The sequence below is a fragment of the Anastrepha ludens genome, chromosome 3, assembly GCF_028408465.1.
Source record: "Anastrepha ludens isolate Willacy chromosome 3, idAnaLude1.1, whole genome shotgun sequence".
NCBI lineage: Eukaryota > Metazoa > Arthropoda > Insecta > Diptera > Tephritidae > Anastrepha > Anastrepha ludens.
Genome location: NC_071499.1, coordinates 21,250,030 through 21,272,167, shown reverse-complemented (window position 1 = coordinate 21,272,167; position 22,138 = coordinate 21,250,030). Strand labels below are relative to the sequence as shown.

At 38.5% G+C, this 22,138-nt stretch overlaps 2 protein-coding genes across 2 annotated transcripts; both read left to right on the top strand.

Moving 5' to 3' along the window:
* The first annotated feature begins 2,775 nt into the window (after positions 1–2,775).
* Positions 2,776–16,637, top strand: LOC128857123 (RUN domain-containing protein 1). The gene is made up of 4 exons (XM_054092701.1): positions 2,776–3,896; positions 7,492–8,228; positions 10,400–11,278; positions 11,336–16,637. Exons 1-4 carry the CDS (start codon positions 3,015–3,017, stop codon positions 11,523–11,525), a joined length of 2,688 nt encoding a protein of 895 aa, XP_053948676.1. The 5' UTR covers positions 2,776–3,014; the 3' UTR covers positions 11,526–16,637.
* A 2,825-nt stretch (positions 16,638–19,462) lies between these two features.
* On the top strand, positions 19,463–20,490 carry LOC128856591 (calphotin-like). Its single transcript, XM_054091899.1, has 3 exons — positions 19,463–19,510; positions 19,640–20,125; positions 20,293–20,490. The coding sequence occupies exons 1-3, from the start codon at positions 19,463–19,465 to the stop codon at positions 20,488–20,490; spliced, it is 732 nt and encodes a 243-aa protein (XP_053947874.1).
* Positions 20,491–22,138: the final 1,648 nt, after the last annotated feature.

The window sequence follows — 22,138 nt, the reverse complement described above, 5'->3', positions numbered from 1 at the left end:
TATCTTCCACTGGATTAGTGCCTAAGCATTTAATAAAAAACTTGAAGAAGTATGACTGCCAACACCTCTTAGAAGACATGCAGAAGTCGACCATACTGGACACATGTGCAATAGTTCGTAGATTTTTAAATATTTAAGCAATAGCAATCGCATGGGCGTAGAACTTGGACTACGCTCCACCAGAGCACAATCCCTTGAAAATTTTATCCGGGATGTGTAATCTCCGGCAATAGCCGAGATGGATTAAGCTCAAAAAAAAAAAAAAATAAAGTAAAACAAAATAAAATAAAATACAATAAAAGAAAATAAAAAAAAATAAAATAAAATGAAATAAAATAAAATAAAAATCGTACGGCGGTTGCCAGATCACAATTTGCCTGTTTGAGTGCGAATAGTTAGTATAAATTGTTGAAATTCAAATGAGAAAATCGAGGTTATTTTTTAAATAATGTAAGTTAGATATAATAAAATAAACTTAAATAAAAAGGATACGGTCGCCCTTCAGCAGGCAATGGCAAGTCTCCGAGTGCATTTCTGACATGAAAAAGCTCATCATTAAAACCATTCACTATGTAACTGCCTGACGAGAGTTTTATGCGCACAGGTAGCTGTCCTTCGTTTGAGGCACTTGAAAGTTTAAACTCGTTTTTCTCGAAACTATTTTTTCCGACATGGTCTGCATGATAACTCATACAGTTTTTAATATTTTTTGATGCGGTTTTTTTGTTTAATATTCGAAAGTGTTTTCTCTATAGTCTGTCGAGCCGGAGTTTTCATATTTTTATTAAAAAATTTTATAAACATAATTAAAGTGTGACATTTATGACATAAAACGCATAATCCTTTTTAAAATGCAGTAAATTGCAAAAATTTTCTAAATTTAAAAATCCGGCTCGACAGACTATGATTACAACTTCATTTTACAAGAATTTTTTTACTTTTTACAGATCCATCAACACTTCAAGGAGAAATGATGCAGACCGTGGATCAACTCTTTTTTCATTGTACTTTGGGTCACGTTTTTTTGTAAAGAAAAATTAAAATAAAAATTTTTGTAAAGTTTAAGTACTAATAAACAAACATTTTTTTATTTTTATTTCTATTGTTATCCCTTCTAAAAGCAGTTTGCTTTAAGCGCATTTTCGGCGCTGCTAGAACCCCTTAATTCATATAGAAATTATGACATTAATAAACAAAAAAATGTTTGGTTTTTTGTATTCATGTTACTGACGCCGATGTTACAATGCCCGCCGATTGAGAAGCCCCGCTGCGGCCTTCCTGGAAGAATTGAGTGTACATTTGCCATTTTAAATGATTAAAATAAAAAAAAATCATATTATTTTAATGTATAAATAAACTGTATGCAAATTTTGAAAAAAATTTATTGACTTCGTCATTTTAAATAATTTTAATGAGAATTAGGGAAAATATGGCCGTTTACAGGACTGTCTCCTTAAATATTAAGATACAACATTACAAATACAAAAAATAAAATGAAATACGTTTATAATCATAATAACAAAAAAGGCGCAACCCCCAGAAGCTTAGTTAATCTATTTGATTTCTGACAGTGTAGGTGATTAGCCTGCCGCCAAAAAATAGTCACTTGTATTTTTAACAAAACCACACGCCGAAATACGCAGTCGTGCACCCAAATAGATATTAAATTTTTACTTAATTTTAGTTCGGAACAGTAAAAAGACTTTCATTTAGATACAATGTTTCGATTTTACTGTGTAAAGTAGCACTTGCTAATTTGCGTAGCTGCAAACAACTTATTTGGAAATGATTGCCATAAAATAAAAACATTAATTGGGGTTTTTTGTGGATCTTAAGTATTCTAGTGTAGAAATTCGAAAAAATCGTTTTTTTTTTATATTTTCAAAGCTTAACTTTTCAATAATATGTCCTTAAAAGGATTTGTTAAAATTTTAATTATTTCCAGAGATATATGTAGCTATTTTAGTGTCACGACTTCTAAACTGGCTCAGCTGGAACGCCTCAGCGCGTAATTGCACCCAAAACTTTAAACGCGTTTTTCTCGAAACTATATTTTTCACAATGTTTACCTTGATTTCGCAGGTTCTACTTAACCGATTTACTTGAAATTTGGTGTGAGCCTTCTCAATATGTATATCTTTCGTACTTACTATTATTATAAACAAAATAAAAATTTTTACTACTTAAAAAAAGTTCCGAAAAGTAACAAAAAGTAGTAAATAAATTTATAATGCCCGAAAAAGTCGTAACTTAGCCCAAACAAATTTTTTTCGACTTTTTTGTAGTAAGTACGATAGCAGCATTCATCAAGATTAATAATCTTTTTTATTTTTTTGTTTCAGATTATTAGAACGCTTGCAATCGTGGCAGGTGTGGCGGGCCATTTTTTGTTAATCCCCCACTTCAACAACTTATAACTTTTTGAGTTTTTGGTTTTTTGAGATTTTTAAGTTTTTTATGTACTTTTAAAACATTAATAAATATCTTATTAAAAAATGGATGGTAAAAATATTTTTCATTTTTTATTTATAGCACTCGAAAAAACACCTCAAATTCATGCCTCTACACTAGAATACCCTCTTAAATTTTTTGAATCATCAATAAAATATCAAAGTGAATATGATTTTATTTCATAAAATAAATTTCAAAACTTTTTCTCAGACACATTTTTTTAACTTCGCTAATTTCTATTTCCTAACCTCACGATTTAATTTCCCAAATTCCCTTGAAAATACCTTAAGTAAGCAACACTGCACTAATTTCCGTTTCTCCGTTGTTCTACTACAATATACCGTAATCTGTGCAAGAGAATTCAACCATATGCCTTCGTAGTGCATTCGCAGTTTTTCTCCGAAAACTTGTTGTGTGGGATCGTTGTGCTAATTGAATAAAATTGATTTTTTTCACTTAAACTTTCTGCTTAAAATGTGGCAAACTATTTGCAATAGAAAAATGCGATTATTTTTAACTTTCTCCGAGTATTGTATATGAGAAGTGTACGAAATCTGTGAAAAATGAATAGTTTACAAAGTGAACAGATGGAAGAAATATTCGATGCGGATTCCAGCGTACTTGCGAAATCTGCTGCAGACAACAAAGACAACCGTGTTTGTGCCCTGTCACTTGTGGAGGTAGCAGCAAATAAGCACAAATATGTGGGGGATGATTACAGGGACGAAGGTCAACAACTTGACGAGGAGGAAACGATTTTTCTTGAACGTCGTTGCAACAGTCAATGTAGCGTAAGCAATGCAGCTGAGACTCCGATAGAGGCGACAACCCCCATCTCACCCACCTCACCAACCTCTACACCCTCACCAACTAGCGCACAATCAACCCCTTACACAAACAAGCCCACGGCATATGCGTGTATGCAAAATCAACTAGAAAGGGAGGATGAAGAAGAAGAAGTAGAGGTAGAGGTAGAAAACACCACAGTGGAATCAACACGAACCGATATAGCAAATACTGACCACCATGTGTTTGAAGCATGCAAGGAAACGAATGCTATTTTCGGTGATGATACTTTGTTGCCCTCGGAGCATTACGATAACACATCCCCTCATCCGCTTAGTGAACGTTGGTCTCCTCTAGGCGCGAACTATGACGATGCAATGAGTCCTACTTCTGAATTGCTGAGTCCCGAATCCGAATTAGAACTTTTGAGTTCCGATAGTCAGGATAAGCAGGAGTTGTTGCGTAATGATTCCAACGAATTGGGACGCTTAAGAAATATGGAAGAGGAACAGGAGCTGTTAACTACTTCTCTGATGGCATTGACTTCGCATTTTGCCCATGTTCAATTAAGGGTGCGACAAATTGTGGAGGCGCCTTCACACGAACGAGATCAGCTACTGAAGGATTTGGAGGAATTTGCGTTTCGCGGCATACCGGAAGTAAGTTATAAGTTTTAAAGTTTGATAAGTGGTAAGGAAGATGTTTGCAAGAGAGAATTTGATTGAAGCTGATGGTGAAGAATATACACCTCAGTAGTGTTTAAGTGTACGGAGAGGAAAGTGAAGAGTGTAGAGGAAGAAGATTTAAAAAAATAAATAAATGATTGGCGCTTGCAGTTTTGTTCGGTATTTGGCCGAGCTTCTCCTCCTATTTGTGGGGCGCATCTTAATTTTGTTCCACAAAGGGAGGGACCTATATTACAATTTTAAGCCAACTCCGAACTACAAATGGTTTTTTTATGCGAAGCTTTTTAATGGCAGAATTACACTCGGAGGTTTGCCATTGCCGAAGGCGACGGCTATTAGAAAACACTTTTTCTATCATTTTGCTGTTTCATGCCGAAGTTTCGAACCTCCGTAATTTCAATGGTAGTCACAAACCAACCCATTCCGCCACGGCGGCCGCAAGAAGATTTTAACTTAGTAAAAAGCAAAACACAATTTTTGTAATTAGAAGTTGCTTTGAATTAAGGAAATCTTCTGGATTTTGATATTCCTCGGTTTTAACTTTTTTAGTAGCTTGTCTGCTGCCCAAGCAACGATTGAGTATCGTCAGTCGACACAAAAGATTGCATCTTAATATAAGGAAGTGGAGTCTCTACCTGAAGTCCCCTCCTAAGTCTCTCTTTTCGGTATTTGGGTCATTACAATGTCTTCCATACTGAGGTTTTATCAATTGTGGTGGAGTAGAGACACAGGTACGATTCTTGCGAGAAATAGGGAGACTCTTCAGAACGTTTTCATGCGGCTAGTGCAAGCTACAAGACCAGCGGCCCTCAAGATAAATGCAGAAAAGATGAAATACATGACATGATCCTTTCATGAAAACCACATCAGAATCGGAAGCTATATTTTTGAGCTGATGCAAGAGTTTAAATACTTAGGCCTAGTATTCAGTATAAATCCGTCCTTATCAATACAAGACCGTATTCAGGCAGCTAATAGAGCATACTTTGGCCATATCAAACTTATGAAGTCTTCATTGATATCAGAGGGAAAAAAAGCTCCAGATGTACAAAACTTTAATAAGACCGGTTCTCACCTACGACTGTGAAACATGAGTCCTTAAAGTTCATGTCGTGAATTTACTGATGCGATCTGAAAGAAAAATTCTCAGAAAAATATTCGGCCCTATACCGGCCCGATTAGAAGACGGTGCATACCGTATACGGCATAACCACGAGCTCAGTGTTTTAATCGCGGGTCGAAATGTAACGCAGCTTATAAAGTCGCCAAGATTATGGTGGTAATGACATTTCCTAAGAATAAGCACCGAAGAGCGACCAAAAAAGTTGTTGAAGCAAATCCTGAAGGAGCAAGAAGGAGAGGCTGAGCAAGGCGACGATGGTTGCAAGACGTAGAAGACGACATACGTAAGATAAGAATCTCAAAGCATAGAGCGAAAGCGGGCGGTCGAGAAGAATGTAGACGTATTGTCGAGGAGGCAATGGTCCACTCCGGACTATAATGCCAATATGATGAGGAGGGCCAGGTCCCAGCTAGAGCGCTCTGGGTACCAGTCGAGCACCATCCTACCTCTGTCGGTCACTGGCTTGCGCAGTGTTCAGTTAATCCATTTCCATTTTTGCTCTCGTATTCTAGTGCCGATTAGTTTTTGTCAGCTTTGATCAAGGAGTTGTTCGTTTGAAATTCTCTTATTACCACTTATATATTTAAATTGGAAAGGACTTTTTAGCTCGTACGTTGGTAAGGAAGGAAGGCGTGATGCCTATGAGATGCAAATGATATAGTCTATAGATCAGGATTAAATACCAAACTATATATGAAGAAGCTTTACACAATTCTTTCCTTTGGCTTGATTTCGTCATGACAGCACAATTTTTGAACTTAACATTGGGTGGCTTCTTGTGGCTGTTTTTTTATCGGGATAGACTAAGAAGTACAGCATTCAGACAACATTAAGTTCATTGTAAATCACTGGGATTCCCTTTTGAATTTCCTTTAAATCTATCCGACCTCCGTCAATCTTGTGATGCCAAGGAGTCAACGTGGTCGCTTTTTAACACATCCGTGTCAAAGACCTCAAGCCTGATACGAGCGAAGAACGCACAGAAAGTGGTCCGCCGTCTCATCCTCCTCTCCACATGCTGGGCAGAGTGCACTGTCTGAGATGTCCACCTTTTCCATGTGTTTTGCCCATAGAAAGTGGCTCGTCATAAGTCCAACCAGCCTCCTACAGTCCCCTCTGCTTAGTGACAGGAGGAACTGCGACGTCGGTTGGACATGACAGGCTGGCTTAAATAAGAGTCCGACTGAAAAAACGCTCATAAAAACCACCAGCTGTTCGGAGGGGGGCATACAACTGATACCTACCATTCAGGGACCGACATCAAGACGTATACCACAAATTGAAGGTGGAGCTCAGCCAAACACCCAGCGTACGATGAGGGTGATAATTATATAATATATATACATAAGTAAAGGTTGATAAATTTAGTGATATCGAATTTTAAATTGAAATTGATTGGGGAGTATTTACTACTTCTGTGTAGAACCATTCATGACATTTATTTCTTAAAGATAATCTCTTTCGAATGTTGGCCGCAACTGCATCGTAATTCGGTCATCCGTAAACTTCGGTCGGTACCTCGTGAATAACTTTAGTAATGTTGGCTTCCAATGCCTCAATCGAAGCTGGTTTATCCACAAAATGGGCCTCATCGCTGAACAGAGTTCGGGCCCCAAAGTGCGGATCTTCGGCGAGTATTTCAAGAGTCCAACGACTGAGTTTATGACGCTTTGGAAGAGCGGCCGACTTCTAATCTTGGATAAGCTGTATTTTATATGCTTTCAAACCAAGATCTTTGCGTAAAATCGCCCACGTACTGCCATAAGATAGGCCATGTTTTTGAGATCGGCGTCGAATGTATTCTTCCGGATCTTCAGCAAAACTCTCATTTACAGCCGCAATATTTTCTTCACTTCGGGCGGTACGTGGTCTAATCGGTCGAATATCAGCCAATAATACAAAATTATTCTCAATTTTGTCGAACAGTGCGTTCGGTAGGATGGTTATGTACACCATAAGTTCACTTGGGCGCGCGAGGAACACTTTTCACAGAGAGTCGAGTTTCGTAATAAAGTTGCACGATTTGCAAACGTTGCTGAGGCGTAAGTTTTTCCTTGATGAAATGTCAATGAATACTGGAAAAACTTTTGTATTTAACTTGACAGTAGCCACTCGTGATCTGTCAAAAAAAACCCCATTGGAAAAAGTACCTTTAATCTGATCACCCTTTATAAATTCCAGTAACTCAATATCTTCAGACGCTGGGTGTATTAGAGTGGCATAAGCGGCCACTAATGTAAGGTTTCTATATAAGGAGCTCTTAGAATACCACACAATTCAGATGTCTTTAAGGTTTAAGATACACTTGTTTTAAAGCCAGAGTTAAACATTGTTTAGTCTAAAATTCTTGTGAGTTAAAGTTTAGTTCTCTTAATTAACAAAATAGTAGATTTTATGACCTCTTTCAACAATTATATCATTAACGGCGCCTCTGATTTATTGCAGCCAATAGTGCCCGGCTCAGCAGGCGATATGAATCCTGACGCATCCTCCCTTGCACAGCCTGACGATGAAGCGGTGCGACAACGACAATTTGAACTGATTGAACATCTGAAATCGCAACTAAGTGAATTAGAAAAACTGGCGTATGAATCGGGAGCGCCGGTTTTGCCCCAACACATCTTACTTGAGAAGCAGAAGATAATCATTGACGAGCTTAAAAACAAATTGAATTTGCAAGTTGACGAGCGCGATTTGCCCGAGCTGAGTTCCGAAGAGTTGAAGAATCATGTAGACAATGCCATCGGCGAATTTGTAGGCCCACTGCGAATGAAGGAGCAATTGGTGGCTCAATTGAAAACACAAATAACTGATCTCGAACGTTTCATTGCCTTTTTGCAATGCGACACGGAGGATTCGAAGATGAAGACTCTCAATGGTAGTGAGAAATTAAATGAACCCTACAATAGTTATGCTGCCAAGAAGAAGGGAGAAAAGGTGCGAAAACTGCATTTGAAGCCACAGCAGGACGTAACAGAAGATACTCTCAATGCTTTGCATCCAAATACAAGTCGAAATGCCGCACAACAAAGTCATGGTGAGACTTTGAACAGTAAGGCACATAGTTTGTTGGATAAGGCTTCCTTGTTGATGCAAATGTTTGCCACTACACATTTTGGCGCCAAAGCTGATCAATTCCAGAAGAATACGCTGAAGAAAACATCAAAGGGCAATCACTGGGGGTAAGTAGATATGAGTATTTTTTATTCTGCTTTCTCCTTAAATATTCTGCTTTCTAAATCCTTACAAGTTTTGGTTTCTGACAATCCTACCACAATTTTCCATGCGGAGCTCTTCGCCATAATGGAAACAGCGGGAATCATATCCAAAAGAGGGTTCGAGAAAGTAAAAATTAAAATACTTTCAAACAGCCAATCGGTTCTCAAAGCCTTGAATAGCTTCACATTCAAGTCAAAAGTCCTAATAGAGTGTAACAATGCGCTCAACAAACTGGCCACTCCTAATCAGGTCTCACTCATTTGGGTACCAGGACTATTTATTGGGTTAACCCCATTTTTCGGTTTTAACAAAAATAATATAAAACAGGAAACCAAAAAATGGATCCAACCGGCCAAAAGTTTTTGAACTTCTATGGTAACAGAGCAAAATCCGCTCTAACCCCAGATAAAAAGGGCCTCAGATTACTCTGTGAAGCACTTACAGATCAATTTGCCTGTAATAAGCAATCAGAGGTGCTATTCTCATAAAAGATCAATGGTTTCGTTGCTTGTGTGGCACGTAGCTCCGTCTTTTTGGAAATAAACGTTGTCCAGACCAATACCATCCAATTCCGGCCATAAAAAATCGTAAATCATCTCTCGATAGCGCAATCCATTCACCGTAACTGTTGCTCCAGCTTCATTTTCGGAAATGTAAGGTCCAATGACTCCACCGAACCATCAACCGCACCAAACAGTCACACGTTGAGGATAGAAAGGCTTTTCAACAATAGCTCTTGGATTTTCTGAGCCCCAGATCCGACAATTTTGCTTGTTGACGAAGCCAATGGACCTCATGGACCGAAGTGGAAAAGGGCCTCATCACTCAAGATGATTTTTCGATGGAATTCCGGATCGTTTTCATGCATTTTAACGATCCAATCAGCAAAGACACGACGTCGTTGATGGTCGGTCGGCTTGAGTTCTTGTGTTAATTGGACAGTAAAAGCCTAAGACCCGAATCTTTATGCAAAATACGGTGTAATGACGTTTGTGGAATGCCTAATTCCAAATAACGACGAGGAATGGACACACCTGGGTTTTCTTCAATACTTTCCACTACAACAGCAATATTTTCGGCTGTTCTTGAGCGACGTGCACGGGTTTTATTCCTCACCTCACTAACTTGTCCCAACAGCTCGAATTTGTTCACCAATTTCTGTATTACGGTTGTTGTTGTTGTAGCTGCTTAAACATTCCCCATACTTACATACGGGGAATGCTGCTGGAGTGACAGTTCTTGGCCGGATATAAATCCGGGTCGTTCCGGCAACGTATAACCGACTCTCGTGGAAACGTCAGTATTGCGGTCCAACAAGGTGCTTCACGATGACCCAAAAATGGTCGAGTTTTACGAACTGTCTCTGCCAAATTTTCACCATTTTTATAGTGAATTTTAATGCGTTGGTATGGCGTGGTTTCTACTTGTCAAATATCAAAAAACGACAGCTTCAAAAGTGATCCACGAAATGGCGGGCTATTCAAAATAACCTCTGTTATTGGAAAACCCTTTAGTACAAGATTATGCAGGTTCTGCTGTGATGAAAAGCAGTCTTTGGAACACTTAATCACCAACTGTGAGGCATTAGGCCACAGGAGACGCAGAATCCTGTGCTGGTACCTATTAGAGGAGGAAGACCTACAATTGCTCCCTCCGAAGGAGCTGGTTCGATTCCTCGGTATACTAAATAATTATAGCTAAGTAATGAGGGGCGCACAATAGAAGACCTTAGCCTACCTAACCCGTACAACCATTACCATTACCATTCTGACAATCTTCCGAGAGGTTACGACATTTGTATTTCATGACTTTAAGTGAAGATTTCTTTTCCCTGCTCTGTTGTTTTAGAAAAAAAAAACATTATTTTGAACTGTAAAGACCGTGAGTCGTTTCTATTCGAACTAAGTTTGAACTGAAGTAAATTTTCAAAAGTGTCTCGCTAGCGTTTAAAGGAACCAATTAATAGGCAACCAAGCACTCAGCCCAGATGAATAGCCTCAGAGCCATCTAACCTACCTACCAACCGCAAAATTGGCCATTTCATATTACAAAACATTTAGCATTAATTAAAGTAAATATTTTACAATATTATAATAATTTTATTTAAAATGTTGTGCATATATTTTTCGTTTAGTGATTTACGCGCTCAGCTCGAAGTCGACATACAGGAGGTGGCTTCACTGGCAGCTACACTCAGTTTCGATCGTGAAAAGTTGGCCAACATGAAGCGCGCACTGAAGAACTCAAATCGCAATGTTAGCGCCTCCTTAGCATTGAGCGCTCACAATGGCACCGTCACTATACCGCCCCGTGCGCGTCCACGTGCCACAACAACAACAAATCGCAAAGATCTTAAGACATACACCGTGTCCTCCGATTCGGATGAGGACACCTACGATTGTTATGCTTGGGAGCGTAATCAGTGGCGTAAGTCGCATGGTTCGCGTTATAATGGCGGCGACTCAATTGCAACGATAAGTAAGGAGTTGACGACAGCGGTGCGCAAGAACTTTTCCATGACACTCTTGCGGCTCATACAACATGGACTGCGTGTGGAAACCGAATCGGCTACTTCCAGTCTAATTGTGCCATTCATGCGCTGCCTCCATCCGTCCCCAGTTTTTGCCGCTGAGCAGGGTTATCGCACACGAGACGCAACTACCACTTCATCCTTTGTTTCTTCGGCGGCCTTCTCTTCCACCTACAATGCCAATTACACGGGCAACGATTGCGACGAGGAGAGCACAAGTGGATTCTTTGGCACGGGTGGCAGTCGACCGATGCATGCGTGGGAACTCATTTTGGAATATTACTATCTGAAGAATGGCGACGAATTTAATAATACACCGGCACGAAAACTTTCGCAAAGTTTCAATTTGGATATTGTGGACTCGCAAGCGGTGACGGCGAAGCAGGGTTTCCTCAGTGCGGTGGGCATGATAATTGCCATGCATCGGCCCTACAAACGCAGCTACAATGCACATTTCAAGGCTTTTGTTTGTGCAGGACTGAAGTGAGTACTAAATTTCACTGCTGTTATTGAACTTCTCTATCTTTCCTATCTTTGCAGCTGTCATCAGTTGGTTGAGTGGTTGAATTTAATATTTAGCTGCACCGATTTGGTAGACACTTACTACACCGCCAACAGCTATGTGGCACGCACTGGTTTTCGTGACTCGTTGCGTTCAATTGATGCGCTCACCAAATACGATTTTGATTTGCCTGTAGATTTGGCAATTCGACATTTTCGAAATCTTTAATTAGTCAGCGTAATTAAGTAAGCACAGTGGATGCCCAAAGTGTATATATACCTACATACATACATATTACGGAGTCCACAAGTCAACTAATTTCATATCCTAACATAAAAAAGAAGGCAAAACCCAATGTACTTATACGAGTTAATGCAAACTAATCGAATTTCTTCCAAATTAGTGTGCGCATTTATTGATGTGTTGCTCAAGTATTCGTATGCTATAGTTCGAATATTTGTGTATGTCAGTGTGTAATTTATGCTTTCATATGTCGTTTAGTATTGAAAGGCACCAAACTCTAGTCCATTTTTATTCTAGTCTAATACTACTCTATGTATGGTAATATTTATGTAACTATGTATTAAATAACCAACTAATGCCTAAGTAGCGATAAAACAAACTCTAATCTATGCAACTCATGCCTTTACTTTTATGTACATAGATAAAACTTGGCTAAGAATAATTGGTGTACAGTGTGCTTTTCCTCTCGGCTTGCTTGCTCTCAAATATTTTGAGCGTTGAGGTTTTAACTTCATTTCGTTTGAATGAAATTGTTCGAATTTAAAAAAAAAACAAAAAACTTGCATTGTTACGACGCACGAACTGCAACTTTTTGAATTGTGTACTGAAAATATTGTATTATTATGCATAATACACAACATATCGCACCCTAAATACAAAAGGGTCACAACTCAAAATTTTCCACACTCGAGCTTGGTTGTTTACAGTAGCACAGAAAACAAACTATGTGACATATCACGCTGAAATTTGCCATGTACCAAAAAACAAAAAATTTATTTTTGCCATATGTCATCCGCGGACCGTTTTATTGATAACGTCTCGTTCATGTTTGAGCAGAAGGTACATTTTGAGTTGTGACCCTTTTGTATTTAGGGTGCGATATATACATACACACATTTTGTCAAAGAAGTACGGGGAATTGTTCCATAAAACGCAGAATAATTGTTTAATCATCAAAATTTATTTTGTCGCCTTCAAAATAGGCTCCATTCGAAGCACTACCCATGTGCTAACGATTAGTTCAGTCATCAAAGCACCTTTCAAATGCATTTGAAGAGATCTTCTTCAGCTCCTTCAGCGAATTCTCCTTAATGGCCTCTATCGACTCAAAGCGGCGTACGCGGAGTGGCAATTTAAGTTTTGGGAAAAGGAAAAAGTCACAGGGCACTAAAGCCGGTGAATACGGTGGTTGTTCGATGATATTTGTCGAGTTTTTGGTCAAAAAAGTGTTCACAAAATGAGTCTTGTGAGACGGTGCGTTGTTATGGGGCAAGATCCATGAGTTTTATTTGCTCAAATTGGGCCATTTCGTTGCGAATTCTCTCTCAAACATCGCATAACTTCCAAATAATATTCTTTATTTGCCGTAGCACCATTAGGAACGAATTCCGAGTGCACAACATCATAATAATCAAAGAAAACGATTAGCACGACTTCCACTTTTGACCTACTTTGACGTGGTTTTTTGGGTTTCGGCTCATGTAGACAGCGTAATTCAGCCGCCTGGTTGCATGTTGACTGGCTTGCATGTCAAACTCATATACCCACGTCTCATCACCTGTTATGATGCGCTGGATAAACGTTGGGTCCGAATTCACTTGCTCAAGCATGTCGTCAGCCACATTCTTCCAATGAATTTTTTGAAAGAAATTTAACTCTCTTCGAAGGAGTCGAGCAGCCACGCATCTCATGCCCAATTGTTGGTGTAAAATGTTGCGAATTGATTCGTGAGACCCGCTAAGGTCACGAGCTACCTCCCTCAAACTTAAATGGTGGTTCCCCAGCACCATTTACTTGACTTTGTCGACGTTTTCATCCGTTGAAGACGTTGATGGACGACCAGATCAGGGCAAATCTTCCACGACTACTACATCTCGGCCCTCTGCAAAAGCCTTATGCCACTCGTAGACCCGTGTTTTTGATAAAGCACCCTCGCCATAGGCTTTCTGCAACATTTTCAACTATTCGGCACACGAAATCCCGTTCAAAACGCAAAATTGAAGACAAATACTCTGACCGATATTGTTATCCATAGTGAAAATCGCAGAGCACACCTGCGGTTGACTAATATAATTAAATGCCAAAAACAAGCTAATTGACAGATCACCCTCAAACTCTGTGACATTATAGAGGACAGTTGTACCAGCATTCTAGCAAAAAAGATTTAGACATATTTGCAACACGCGCTTTTTAAATGACAGGATATATGAATACGGCGGCCGCCGTAGCCGAATGGGTTGGTGCGCGACTACCATTCGCAATTCACAGAGAGAACGTCGGTTCGAATCTCGATGAAACACCAAAATTAAGAAAAACATTTTTCTAATATCGGTCGCCCCTCGGCAGGCAATGGCAAACCTCCGAGTGTATTTCTGCCATGCGCTCAAATTCCAAAAGTCAAAGTTTTGGCTTCAATTTGCTTGCATTTAGTTTTCCTGTAAAGACGAAATACCTGCACAAATACTTGCAACTGAGTAAGATGAAGATAAAAATTAGTAATAGGAGAAACTTGCCCACATTTTTAACTGGCCAGGTAGTAGTCACCAACAACTATGGCAACTTATTTCAACTTCAGCGTGAGCACTTTAATCTCAGCGTAAAGCACACTGTACAAATTTTTCGTGCATCATTCATAAAAATAATCTTGATATGAATATCATTAGATGTGAATAGGCTTTGGTGTTATTAAAAATATAAATATTTTTTGGTTACTTGCTTAAGCAATAATTTTAATTCTTATGCACAGTCAAGCCTGGGTAAGCGCGCCAAAATCCAGAAGATATTAAGTTTCACGCTGAGTTGATTGAATCCTTGAAATTTCTATAGTGCCATTCTGGTGCAAAAATAAATAGCTCTGAATCTAACTACGACTACTGCTTGTTCTACACGTCTAGGAGTATAAATTTCACAGCAGTGAAATTTCGTTAGCAACATGTACCAAGCCGAGAAATGTTGCTAGCAAATCGAGAAATGTTGCTAGCAAACCAAGTACATGTTGCTAGCAATATTGCTTGTTAAATGAGAAGAAACGTCAAATTTCTGCGCAATGGCCCAGAAAAAATTGTCAAATTTTAGTAAGAAAAGAGTTTTTAAACAAATTAGTACACATAAATATTGACACAAAAATATCAAGAAGATTTACTTATACTTTTTGCGAAGGCGTTTCGCTTAAAAATGCGATGTCACCGGAGTACTTGAACTCAGGTACTTCACTCGTAAGCAAATTGTCAGTTTTCGCTAAATTTTAAATGGCAGATAAAGGGAGTCTCCCCAGAAGAGGAGGAGGGATTGTTTTAGTGGCTACACCAGTCGACGCAGTAAGTGCGAAGGTATTTTGAACCCTCCTCACCCTCCACAAAAAGAAAAAAAAAACAAAGTGGCATGTATTTGTGATACATTTTAAATTTGGGGTGAAAAAATGTTGCTGGAATTTTATGCGGTGTTTTCACGGCGTGAACTGAGTGCTACTTTGCCGTGACATACATACGAAATTTCCCGGTCATGCAATTTGGAAGGATTTGAACAGCCATTTCGTGAAACGCGAACTTAGTACTAAGCTTAAGTGATAAAAAATAAAATTCCAAGTAGTAGAAATGGTCCTGGATGCATTGAACTCTCCCTTATGCAGGTTTGACTTTGAATTCGTATTAAAATGCTTATAAAGAGTGGTTAAGTTTCAAGGGCCGGTGTTGATTTTGAATCAAATACAATTTTTTTAGGAAATTATTATCATTTCTCTATACTATGATCATATTGATATGGCTCAATTACGTATGGAACAAAATATAGGCCAAAAGCCGCCGCGGCCTCGGCGACACACCTCCATCCGATGGTCCAAATTTTCGATGACACTGAGGCATAATTGAGGTTCTATGCCGTTAGTGTGCCGAATTATCCCATCCTTTAGCTCTTGAATTGTTGCTGGCTTATCAACGTACACCTTTTCTTTCAAATAACCACAAAGAAAGAAGTCCAGTCGTTGACGTTTAGGTGTGGTTCACATTCAACATCGGCCCTTGAAATTGAACCACCCTTTACATAAATAAATAGACAAGTCCATGAAAATAACCTTTCTTAAGTTTTCAAAGTCAGAAAATTTATAAATAAGACAGTTAGTTTTCATTAAAAAAAAAAAACAATAAAATTAAACGCATGTAAATGTATGCAGTATACAAATTCACGTTTCTCAGCTAAAGGGTTTTCCAATAAGAGGTGTTATTTTGATATTCAAAGAAAAAGGCTATTTTTTAATATAAATGTCGGATGTTTATTTCATTATAAAGAGGAGATTCCACTATGCCGTTAATAGCGGAAAATAACATCAGACAAATTACCACCACGACCACGCTTTCAGGACAATATCCTTTTCATGAAATTTTCCATAACCGAATTGCAAATCGGCTGCCCTATGCCCTCAATAGCCTCACAAATTCCGTCTTTGAGGTCTTGAATCGACCCTGGGCTGTTGGCGTAGACCTTCTCTTTCACGTAGCCCTAAAGAAAAAAGTCACAAGGCGTTAAATCACAAGGTTTCGGTGGCCAATTGTGATCACCTCTTCGATCGTTCGTTTCGTTGCTTGTGGGACACGTAGCGCTGTCTTGTTGAAAATAAACGTAGTTCAGATGTATTGATCCAGATGTATTGATTCAATTCTGGCCACAAAAAATCGTTAATCATCTCTCGATAGCGCAATCCATTCACCTGTAACACCTGTTATTGGAAAACCCTTTATAAATACATACATACATCTGTAATATGATAGTACTTACTGTGCATACTCAGCCATTTTTTGAGAAAATTCATGTCTACTTTCATTTCTGCCTCTCACTACTTAGTAAAAGCTGTAAGTAATATATTTAGATAATATAACATACATATATACATATACATATATATTCATATATGTACACATGCATATGTTATGAGTAAGTATGTATTATATTATAGTGTAAATGCATAATAAAAAAATGCAACAAATAAACTTCGGTAACAGAAGCATAACTTGAAATTTGATAGTGAATTTCTGTCACCTCTTTGAGCGTACAGCGAACACCTTTTAGTGTTAATATGGCATGTGATTTATAAAGGAGCCAGTCGACGGCGCACCCTTTATATTCTTAGTACCTATATATATACTTATACTTGTTTGCTAACTATAACCTATACTAACAATAAAGAATGAGACGCATACACACAAGATTGCGCCACCCAAAAGAAGAGGAAGAATAAGCGCAAACAAGTGGAACGCAAGGAAACGCATTCAGAGGCTTTATTATCATTCGAGTTTTCACAATTTAGCGTGCGGTACTTCATTTCGATTACTTAAATAAATAGATAGACAAATACGACCAGATATTCGCATTGCGCCAAGTATTGGTAAATACCCATGAAAGGAGACTCGACAGACACCATCTTTTCGTCGACTTCAAAGCTGCATTCGGCAGTACGAAAAGGAGTTGCCTGTATGCCGCGATGTCTGAATTTGGTATCCCCGCAAAACTAATACGGTCATGAAAGATGATGCTGCTCAATACGAGCAGCGCCATCAGAATTGGGAAGAACCTCTCCGCGCCGTTTGATACCAAACGAGGTTTCGGAGAGAGTGAGTCACTTTCGTGCGACTTCTTTGACCTGATGTTGGAAACGATCGTGCGAGTGGCAGAACTTAATCACAATTATTTATAAGAGCGTGCGATTGTTGTCGTATGCCGATGATATTGACATCATCGCCCCTAACAACCGCGCTGTTATTTCTGCCTTTTCCAAACTGGATAAAGAGGCAAAGCGAATAGGTCTGGTGGTGGTCTCGAACAAGAGCACAAAACGAAGTACCTCGTGTCTTCAAACAAACAGTCGGCGCACTCACGCATCGGCACCCACGTCACTGTTGCCAGTTATGATTTCGAGGTTGTAAGGGGCTTCGTTTATCTAGGAACCAGCATTAACACAGATAACAATGCCAGCTTGTAAATCCAACGAAGAATTTCTCTTGTTAAAAAGAGCTACTTTGGACTAAGTAGGCAATTGAGTTGTACAGTACTCTGTCGAAGAACAAAACTAACGCACTGCAGGACTTTTATCATGCCCGTCCTAATGTAGGTATGACGCAGAAGCGTGGACGATGACAATATTCGATGAGGCATCGCTTGGAGTGTTTGAGAGAAATTTTCTATGGAAGATTTTCGGAACTTTGACACATTGGCGACGGCGAGTATAGTAGGGGATGGAGCAATGAGCTGTATGAGGTTTACGACGACATAGTGCAGCGAATAAAGATCCAGTGGCTACGTTGGCTGGATCACGTGTCCCGAATGGATACAAATGCTTCGACTCGGAAAGTATTCGATGCGGTACTAGCAGGTAACGCAGGAAGAGGAAGACTTCCTCTGACTTGGCTTCCAATTTGCACCAGTTAAGCGCCAGAAAGAAATAACTGGCGCGCTTTGTTAAACTCGGCCAAAATCGCTTAAGCGGTTAACGCGCCAATCAAGAAGAGAAAGAAGGATGTTAGGAAGGAAGTGAAAACTGCAGCAAACAAAGTTGCCAAAGATCGGCAATATGGAAGAACAAATACATGAATATGGAAGAACAAATAGAAGTAGTCAGAATTTTCAAAAAATTAGTTTTTTTTGCATTTTCTTAAAGTGTAATATCTTAAATATGTTGTGTGAAAATTTGAAGTGAGTCCGACAAATACTTTTCGAGTTACTCAACAGTTAACATAGGGCGCACGGGCGCTCCGGAATCGATAGCAAAACTTTAAATGCGTTTTTCTCAAAACTATGTTTTTTGAACTGGTGATCAGTGTAACTTAAAAACCGCTTGGTAGATTTCAATAAAATTTATACAGCTTTTGAAAAACATAAAAAACTCATGTCTGATCGAAGGATTTTTTTTTCAAAAATTTAGATTTTTTTAAACAATTGTTGGTTTTTTTCACGAAAGTCTGAAAAATATTTTCTGAGACGGCCATGTTTTTAATTTTGAAAAAAAAACTTCGATCAGGCTCAAGAGTATCTATTAATAAAACTAATTTCTCTTCTCCGCTTGATTTTAGATGAATCTTCAACGACTTGTGATGCTCACCGAAAGGGACTTCTGGTGAAACGGGCTCCACACAAACGGCGATAACTTTTAGAATTATAAATTTTGTTTTTGTTTTGTTAAAATTTTGCTAAAGTCAAGTCGAAATTTGATGTATTAAAGCTATGCTTTTATTTTTGTAAAGTAAATCAATTGACTAGCAAAAAAAAAAATGATTGAAAATCATAATTTTTTCGTGCCTCTGACTATCCCAACCCCTTATGTTAACAGCCAATTTTTCTCTACTTGACCTGCCTAAGGCTGCAGACGTTTTTCGCTTCCTCCACTACCATCAGCAGATACCTCATCGAAAACCCACAAGGCTGAAGCTCTTTTATCCATTCGTCCGATCTGACCTACCCTTATTCTCTACACTGTGCCTCATCGTCTTACGTCTGTGATATTCACCACCTTTCAACAGGCACAGAATCTTTTTCTGGAAAGCGAGATAATCTAAAATTCATAGCGCTTAAAATGCCGCTTTAAAAAGTGGTTAAAAAAGTGTTGACGCACAAAAAAATTATCATGCATTTGTTGCAATTTGTCAACATAACACCCATTAAGACTGATTACAAGTAAAAGTTTTGTCTAGTTTCTTTTAAATTATGAATAAGAAAAACAAAAAAAGCAAACCGCAACATTTGCATATAACCGTCTGCGCAATGGTGAACTTGCAACATCATTCTAACTTGTAAGAAAGACATTCTGACTTGCACATCACCGCTAATTTGCATCTGCAAAAGAAGGCCCAGCTTGGCTGGTATTTATATAAAGAGAGTGCAGCCTAGATTTCAATTCAGTACGGAATTTGTAGACATCGAAAGTGAGTTGGAGTAAAATGCTGTTGAGCTGCCGCCACAAGTATTTGCAACGTATCGTCTGGGTGGTGAGTAAAAATAATGAGGCCTTTCATATTTGAATAAACAAAAAAGTTACCAATTTTTAAATTTATTTGTTTTTTTTTTTAATTTTTTTTTTGTTTTTTTTTTAATTTTTTTTTTTTAATTTATTTCAGCTCTGCACCATGTCTTTGACTTCGACTGCTCGTCGTCATAAACGCAGCATCTATGGCTTAGATTCAAATGGTCCCTATTTGCCAGCGCCATTTGGGCCAGTACCGTTTGCGCCATTTGGTTTGGGCTCTCCTTTTGCACAGCCCCCTTTCGCTCTACCCTATCATCCTTATGCTCCGCCTCCGTATGCCGCACCAAATTCCTATGCCTTGCCTCCATGGTACCCATCGCATCCCTACCAAAATCCTACTTTTGCACCGCCACCGCCGCCCTTATATCGGTCACCATATTTTCCACCTGTAGTCGCGCCTGCAGCTCCTGTTGGTCCGCCACCAGCGCCTATTATAGTGCCCGCCAAGACAGCAGCAGCGTTGAGCATTGCGTCAATAATTCATGCATTCATTGCGCGCAAGTTCTATCCACCGGTGCTGCCAGTGCCAATTGCGAGACCAGTGCCATATCCGGTGCCATATCCGGTGCCTGAGTTGGTGAGTACGGGCGGGGTGGTGAATAAATTTGATATTTACAGGGGATGTCGTAGGGGTGAGTAAGTAATTTTTCTCATCGCTTGGAAAATTTGATCTCCATAATTTAAAATTTCACACTAAATATGTGGCAACTAATGTTTTCTCCTTTTGCCTACTTTTTTTGTCAGTCACCAATCACTGTACCATCTGAAAGACATGCTCCTGTAACGAATATAAAACCCATTGCCAACAGAGAAGCTACAGCTAAGACTCTATCTGAAAATACCTGCGTGCCGATGATAATGTTGGAAAATTCATTTTTCGAGCGCATAACGACTTCAACAGAAGTGCCTTGGCAGCCCACAGTGATTCCTATACGTGAATAAGTGACGCTGATAACTTTAGGGTGGCCCAAGTTTATTTTTTATTATCAAATATTTTAATTTACTTAAACGATACTTACTGAAGTATTAGAAGACGGTGTGACATCCTTTTATAGAATAAGGGATGTATGGAAAAACTATCATTTTGTAATTAATAAATATTAATAAATATCACTTGACTTAATACTTTTTTTTTATAAAATTTATAATGAACGAATTAATCGCCCTAAAAAATAAACAACCATTAGGAAAAGCAAATAAAGTAAGGCTGGCAAAAAAAATGAATCTCGAATATGCAATTCTGGCTTTTGGATTTCTGCTTTGATTTTCAGCACTTCCAAGCCAAACTGCATTGGATGCTACACATTGAAAATCGGGTAAAGAGGCCAAAATACCACAATTTTCCATGCGGAGCTCTTCGCCTTAATGGAAACAGTGGAAATTATATCCAAATGAGGGTTTGAGAAAGTAAAAATTAAAATACTTTCGGACAGCCAATCGGTTCTCAAAGCCTTGAATAGCTTCATATTCAAGTCAAAAGTCCTAATAGAGTGTAACAAATGCACTCAACAAACTGGCCACTCATAATCAGGTCTCACTGATTTGGGTACCAGGACATGAGGGACACGAAGGAAACGAGAAGGCAGACTTTTATGCCAAAAAAGGAGCAGAAGGGCTATTTATTGGACCAACTCCATTTTAACAAAAATAGTATCGGGTGTACAACGAATTAGTTTCGTATTTGTGTATTTGTCAGTGACAGCTATTCTATGTTAAAGACGCCAAAAAATCAAGTAAATTTGATATGTCACAGTGAATATTAGTAAACACACACATTTTCTTTATTACAGTCAAAATGTCAAATTACGTTACAACAAAACAGCATTTGCGGGGAGGTCTGCTTTTGTTCTTCAATTTAAGGGGTTACATGGATTTCGTCGGATAAAAAAAGGCCAATTTTCAATATTTTTTTTCCATGTAAAAAATTATTTATTTAATTCAAACTTTTTTCTGTCTTATAGATACATATTTAAAGAATAATTTCTGAAAATTAAAAAAAAAAAATTAAAACTCCTCCATTGTGACGCCATTTCCGATGACCCCTCGAAAAAGAGGTGCATCCGCGTTGTCAGCATAACTCCTGACAGGATCATCAAAAATGAAAAAACAAAAATAAGTGCTTTAGTTAAGACCATAAACTCGTGCTTGAACGAAGGAAAAAAAAAAGTAAAAATTGGAATTTTGGCAGACATTTTTGCAAAAAAATTAAAATTTCGGTCAAATTTGCTTGACATTTTGTTTCTTTTAAATAGTTGTAATTGAAAAAAAAAAATAAAATCCTTCGTTCAAGCATGACTAAATTGTATCTGGAACACCTGTGTAAAATTTCATCAAGATCGGTTGAGTAGTTTTCGAGAACATTCGACAACCGACTTTGAAAACACAGTTCCGAGGAAAACGCGTTTAAAGTTTTGAATAACAATAGAAGTGGCTTGGAGCGCACACATTCCAAAGGCTGTATCTCTGAATTTATTATTCGGATCGATTTGAAAATTTATTCCTGAGATGTTGTAGAAATTAATAAGCCGAAAAAATAAATCGATTTTTTGAACTAACGAAACCCATGTAACCCTTTAAAGAAAAGTGCCAC

Bases quoted from the DNA above. Each gene is read 5' to 3' on its own strand.
- LOC128857123 (XM_054092701.1), top strand. From the start codon at position 3,015: ATGAATAGTTTACAAAGTGAACAGATGGAAGAAATATTCGATGCGGAT. The intron at 3,897-7,491 runs GTAAGTTATAAG...GATTTATTGCAG, and splicing joins CGTTTCGCGGCATACCGGAA to CCAATAGTGCCCGGCTCAGC. The intron at 8,229-10,399 runs GTAAGTAGATAT...TTTTTCGTTTAG, and splicing joins TCAAAGGGCAATCACTGGGG to TGATTTACGCGCTCAGCTCG.
- LOC128856591 (XM_054091899.1), top strand. From the start codon at position 19,463: ATGCTGTTGAGCTGCCGCCACAAGTATTTGCAACGTATCGTCTGGGTG. The intron at 19,511-19,639 runs GTGAGTAAAAAT...AATTTATTTCAG, and splicing joins TGCAACGTATCGTCTGGGTG to CTCTGCACCATGTCTTTGAC. The intron at 20,126-20,292 runs GTGAGTACGGGC...TTTTTTTGTCAG, and splicing joins CATATCCGGTGCCTGAGTTG to TCACCAATCACTGTACCATC.